The 6,000-nt window shown below is 55.0% G+C and overlaps 1 protein-coding gene across 1 annotated transcript in view; it reads right to left on the minus strand.

The window, feature by feature from the left end:
- Positions 1-5,031, minus strand: part of DLGAP3 (DLG associated protein 3) — a 37,643-nt gene extending 32,612 nt beyond the window's left edge. Inside the window, exon 1 of the mRNA XM_065888204.1 lies at positions 3,934-5,031. Within this exon, the coding sequence (XP_065744276.1) occupies positions 3,934-5,031 (1,098 nt within the window). The remainder of the gene's footprint in view (positions 1-3,933) is intronic.
- Between the last annotated feature and the right edge of the window lie 969 nt (positions 5,032-6,000).

Genomic DNA, 6,000 nt, shown 5'->3' on the forward strand with positions numbered 1-6,000 from the left:
AAAGTGACCTATGTCAATCTCACCCCTATAAAGCGTCACCTGACCTCAGTGTCCTTTCACCCCTCCTTCCCCTTCATCCTCTTAACTGCTTGTATCCCCAATCCTCTAACTTTCTGCCTCCCTTCTGTGAAGAACCACAGAGGGAGTGACATCAATCTGTGCTTCAGAAAGAGCACTTCAACAGTCCAAACAGAGGATGGATCGTGGAGGGCCAGGAGCAGGGCAGGGGCTCAAGTGGTGAGAGGGAGACCAATTAAGAGGCTGATGCTGTTATCCAGGCAAGAGATGATGAGGCTTAAATTAAGACAATGACAATGAGGGGGAAGAGGAGATGGAAATGAGAGGTGTTAAGGAGCATCAGTGAGCCTGATTAGACGTGGGGGGTGAGGGGGTGGGGAGGAGTCGATGACGACTGAGATCCTGCTGGCTGAGGACCTGGGGGGATGGGGCTGCTGCTCACTGAGCCACAGAATCCCAGAGAAACAGGTTTGGGCAAAAGGTGATAGGTTCAGCGTTGAGCATCTTGAGTTGGCAGAGAACTGTGGAGCAGGTGGTTGGGCGTTTGGTTCTGGAGTTCAGTGGAGAGATCTGGGCTGGAGGCAGACATGGGGGAGTCATGGGTGGCAGCTGAGTCCACAGGAGTGAATGAAACAGCCCAGGGGAAAGAAGAAAGAGAGGTGGGAAGGGATCCACTGACATTTAAAAGGGGACTGTGAAGAAAGGGAGAGGAGCCTATGAAGTCACCTGAGAAAGAGTGGGCAGAAGGGTGGGAGGGAAGTCAGGAGAATGCCATGTCATGGAAACAGGAGACATTTCCAGAATAGAAGGAGTTGATAATGTCAAATGCCACAGTGCGTGCAGAGGTTAGTGATTCAGGCTAGGGAGTTAGAACCATGTTCGAATTCTGGCCCCGTCACTTGCTAGCTGGGTAAACTTGAGCAAAACCGATTACTCTCTAAGCCTCAGTTTCCTCGTCTGTGAACTGGTGATGATAATTATGCCCACTTCACAGCATTGGTGGGAAAGATAAGTGAGCCAATATAGAGTGCCCAGCACAGAGTAAGTGCCCAATGTTGACCATTGTTATTATAAGCATTGAAAGGTACCTTTCAAGGATAGTTCTCAAGAGACCATTGGTGACCACTCCCAGGACATTTTAGAGGACAGGGACGTGGAAGTCAGACTGCAGTAAAGGGGAGAGTGAAAGGAAGTGAAGTAGTGGAGTCTTCACTCTAAGAACTTGGAAATGAAGGGAAGACAGGAGGGAGATGGAAAGGGGTATGGGGTTGAAGAAAAATATTTTTTTTTTAGGATGAGAGAGATTTGGGCATGTTTGCAGGATGAGGGAAAGAGTCAGTAAAGAGACAGTCTTTAAATGTGGGGAGGAAGGGGGGGACAGCTCATGGACAGAGGGGATCCCAGAGAGATGGGCTCAAGCCCTGTGGAGGCGTCATCCTGGGATGGGTGGTCCTGGCTTCTCCTCTGAGCCAAGAAGGAAGGGTATGAGGGTGGCTGGGGATCTTGATGAGTCCCCAGGTGCACTGACAGGAAGGTAAGGGAGTCTGGGATGGTTGGCCTACACTGTGAAGAACGAGGTGTAATGAAGGCATGCGGGAGGGGCCCAGGGCAGGTAGCGAAGATTTAAAACACCTGTTGAAAAGAACAGGTTAAATGGGGTGGGGGTCAGGCTTCAGGGAGAGCATAGGGCTCGGGAGAGGAATAGAGATTCTGGGGTGGGACTAAATGAGGGGTCAGAGATCAGTGTAAGAACAGGGATGGGATGGGGCCCCATGAAGGAGCCCTCAGGGGGTGAGGCGGACAGGGCTCGGTGTGGGGCTGGGCTCAATCAGAAGATGGGAACGCAGGGAAAAGACGACGCTCCATAAAGGAACAAGGGCTCTGAGTGAAAAGAGGGATTCTGGAAGAAGTCTGAGAGAGAGCTGGCATCCAGTAGGGGAACAAGGTCTCAACAAAAGGACTGGGGATCCAACAAAGACACCTGGTCTGATGTGGCCAGCTTCCCCTGCTTTTGTGCCAGGGGGGCACCAGTCTGTCTAGAGAGTCCCTGCAGCCCCTTGTTCTCCCCCAAACAGGCTCAGACTTTCCAGTCCTAAGATTCCCTGGAAGCCCAGCCCCTGATCGATCCTTCCCCTTCCCCATACTCTACAGAGAGGAGCCACAGAGGCAGAGGGAGGCAGATGGGACAGCCAGGCACGCTCTGCACACTGCAGGGCTCCCACTCCATAGCCACTGCGGAGCTGCTGGCTCCTCTGCAGGACACTGTGAGTTGCATGTTAAAAAGGAAGCCCCCAGGGAGGTGAGGGCAGCCCTGGAGAAGCAGCAGGGAGCAGCAGAGTGGTGGCAAGGTTCCAGGGATGGGAGAAGAAGGGTTGGTGTTCTCTCCTCGGCCCTTTCTGCTGGACCCTTCAATCCCCAGCTTAGAGAACCTCTCTCCCAGGGAGGGGGCAATCCAAGGCCAACCCAGAAGTCCTGAATCCCAGAAGTCTCCGACCTCCCCTTCTGCCTCCCACCCCTTCCTGCTTCCACTGTGGCCCTATCTGTTCCCTTGAGCTTTTGTGAGTTCCCCACCCAGGAGAGCCCTAACATGTGAACAACTTACCAAAAAGGCCAGTGACACCCAAAGACACATGCAAGCTCAACTCTCCACACCTTTGAACGTGCTGTAGTCTCTTCCTGGAACACCCTTAATCCTGGAACTTCTGCACTCAACTAACTCCAAATTCTCCACTGAGATTCTGCTCAGGGGACATTCTTCCTAGAAGTTGTTCTGGCCACCATCACCCAGGTGGGTGAGGTGCCTCCTCTGGGCTCCCAAGGCTCCCAAGGCTCTCTCCTCTCACAGCCTCATCACAGTGTATTCTACCTGATGCCTTGTCTATCCCACCTTTAAATGGTGAGCTCCTCCCAAGCAGCATCTGTGTCTTCATCTTTGTATCCACAGCACCCAGGAAATGCTCACTGAATGAATGGATGCAGAGGAACTATGCGGAACGTGGGTTTGGGGGATAACCCTAAGTCTACTGGACTTCTAGGACTTGTCTAGACTTTTCCTCCTAAAACTACAGCAGGGCTCAAGAAAGCCTGTCAGGGGATATGAGAGGGGAGCGTAAGGCAGAGAAGAGGGAGGTTGACGGCAAGAAGAGCCCCCGACCCCATCTCAATAGGAAGACGGAGAGGGGACAGTGAGAGATGGATGAAGGCTCCATAAGGAGAAGGGTTCAGAGCTCTTAGCCTCAACTGCAGACACTATAGAGTTGGTAGAAGAGGACAGGGACAGTGTGCCCTGGCCTGCTGCTGTGTCTGGAGCTCAGACTTGTGTGAAGCCCAGCCTGGGGAATCCCGTAAGACAGGCTCCCAGGCTCTTCCACAGCCTCACGGGTGTCCTGCTGCAGGTTCCCCAGAATGACAAACACCAGCAGAGGCACATTCTGGAAATAACTGACCTTCACATTCAAACAATATCTGGACCACCCAGGTGTGGGCAGAAAGGAGGTCTGGAGAAGGCCTAAGGGGCAAGAGGACTGCTTTCCAACGGCTGACCTCCAATCTTGGGGAAGCTACAGGCAGGGCGCACCACACTGTCCTGTTCACTGCCTATCCTCAACCTCATTCCGCCTCCAGCCTCACGAGGCAGAGGCCAGCACAGCTTGTCCAAAACCTCAGGTAGAGGAAAAGTCTTCCCGGCACTGACATACAATCTCAAAATAGAAGGGCCCCTTCACTGCACAAACAGGGAAACTGAGGTCCCCAAAGGGGCTCAAGGCAATACAGTGAGGCAGGGGAGAGCCTCCCTGACTCCAGACCCTCCATCCTGGGAATAGCTGGCTCCCACCCAACCCTTTCCACAGCTCCCTGGGCGACAACATTGATGAGGGCTGAGGACCCTGTTCCCCGCCCCCACCAACGCCTCACCTGCAGATAGTGATAAGTCCTGGCTTTGGCCTTGGCCTCCGGACCCAGGAGCCCCTTGCCTGGCCCGGCCCCTGGGTATCCATCCCGGCCCTGGCTGACCATCATGGTATGCCAGGCACTCCGCTTGACCGATTGTCCGTCCAGTGACATGGACATGCCAGTGCAGGCGAGACAGCGGCCTTCCGACCCGCCCGAGCGCCCCTTGAAGCTCAAGTCCCGGTAGGACCCGTCTGGAGCCTCCAGGCAGAAAGGACCACCAGGCTCCCCAGGGGGCCGCCCACCGGCCAGGAAGCCGCTGTCACTGTCCAAGTTGTCGTCGGAGCTCCACCAGCCCGCGGCCTTGGCCTGCTGCCGTCCATCCCCCTTGCGGTCCTTGCTCTTGCTCCTCTTGCCATGCCGGGACTGGTGGTGGTGGTGGTGGTGGTGATGGTGGTGCTGGGAGGTGTGGAGGCCTCCAGAGCCCGGGCCAGGGTAGCTGTCTCCGCCGGAGCCACCTCTGCCCTCAGCCTTGGGCCCATTATAGTCCCGCTTCCCTGGCGCCTCCAGAGAGTGGGACTTGGCAAACAGCTTCTGCACAGAGTGAACCAGGTGCCGGATGCGGCTGGGGCTCTCGCTGCGGGCCTCCGGGGTAGTGCCAGACCCTGGCCCGGGCCCGGCCCCTGCTGGACCTCGCTGGTATGGCAGCGTGTGGAAGCCATCTTGTTGAACGGGCAACTGCTTTTCAAACTGGTCCAGAAGTGTGGGAGGCAGGCGGGGGGCACCCTTGCCCTGTGGGTGGCCCACACAGTCTTCACAGGTGTCGAAGGGGCCCTGGCCAGGGTACATCCTGGGGAAGGTGCTGCTACCCCCCCCAACCCCGGCCCCTCCCGGCCCTCCCTCGGGGCCTGTCGATGGCCCCTCACTCAGGCTCAGGGGCCCTTCAGGAGAAAGGTGTCCCAGGCCAGCTCTTGGGGCACAGAAGCGGGGCTCGGTGGAGAAGGCCTCCCCGGAGCCCAGCAGGTATGGAGCCCTGGCAGCGGGGCCCACGTCCATATGCTGCTGGTCGGCAAAGCGGGCTGGGCGGGGATGGCTGCCTCGGTCGCCATGATAACCCCTCATGGCCTCAGCAAGGGCTCTTCATAGTGCTGGGGGCCAGGCCCCAGGAACCTCCTGGAAAAACAGGGAGCAGTGGGATTAGGATTGAACGACAGGCCACGTCACCTGAAACTACCTTTTATTAGGTATTCTCATATCCTTTTAGGTAGTGCCTACCAATTTAGTGCGATTGATTCCACTATCTTTCCACAAATGGGCTTAAAAGCCTTAAAACAGTCCTACTAGACAAAGATGCTCACAAGGGCACAAAATAACGTCATCATTCATCAAATGCTGCAAATATGATAAATACTTATTCACAAGAGGAAACGCCCTCAACCAAATGGGTTTTTAAAAATCCTTAGGTAACCCAAAATAAAAAGATACCAATACAGACATAAAAACAACAGTCAAACATACTAGCCATTAGGTGAACTAGCTTTTAACAAGCTGACATGAGGCAAATTGATCCAGCACCACACCTGTGTCTCATCCCTACCCAATTCCACTGCTAGGAAGAGTCAGGCCTCTGGGTCACAGCTCCCAGAAGCAATAACCAAAGAGAACACTGGACCCAAATCTACATATCTATCACGATTCTGCAGGAAAACCCCTCTGCTTCCTTCCACACCCAGCTCCTTCTATCTGGCTGTAGGCTTATTCTCCTTCCCCCCTACCCAGGACTGAGATAGGAAGGGATAACCTGAGATGACTCCGCCTTCCTCTTCCGGGTTCCAAATATCCCCTGATGAAATTTCCCCTTTTGCCTTTTACCACCCACCCCCATGCCAATGGAGGGGAGTCACGAAGGGAGGAGAAACATAAAGAGGAGGAATGCTGGCTCTTCGAGCAGCAACTGAATCCTAAACTGGGGTTAAAACCCAGGAGTTCCTCCTCCCAGGAACAGTGAGCTGGCAGGGCAGGGGGGTGATGGAGAGAAAGCATTGGAACCAGTGCTCCTGGCCCCCATCCCAGGCTTGCCAAGACTACAGG

Source organism: Phocoena phocoena, chromosome 1 (assembly GCF_963924675.1).
Source record: "Phocoena phocoena chromosome 1, mPhoPho1.1, whole genome shotgun sequence".
NCBI classification, from domain to species: domain Eukaryota; kingdom Metazoa; phylum Chordata; class Mammalia; order Artiodactyla; family Phocoenidae; genus Phocoena; species Phocoena phocoena.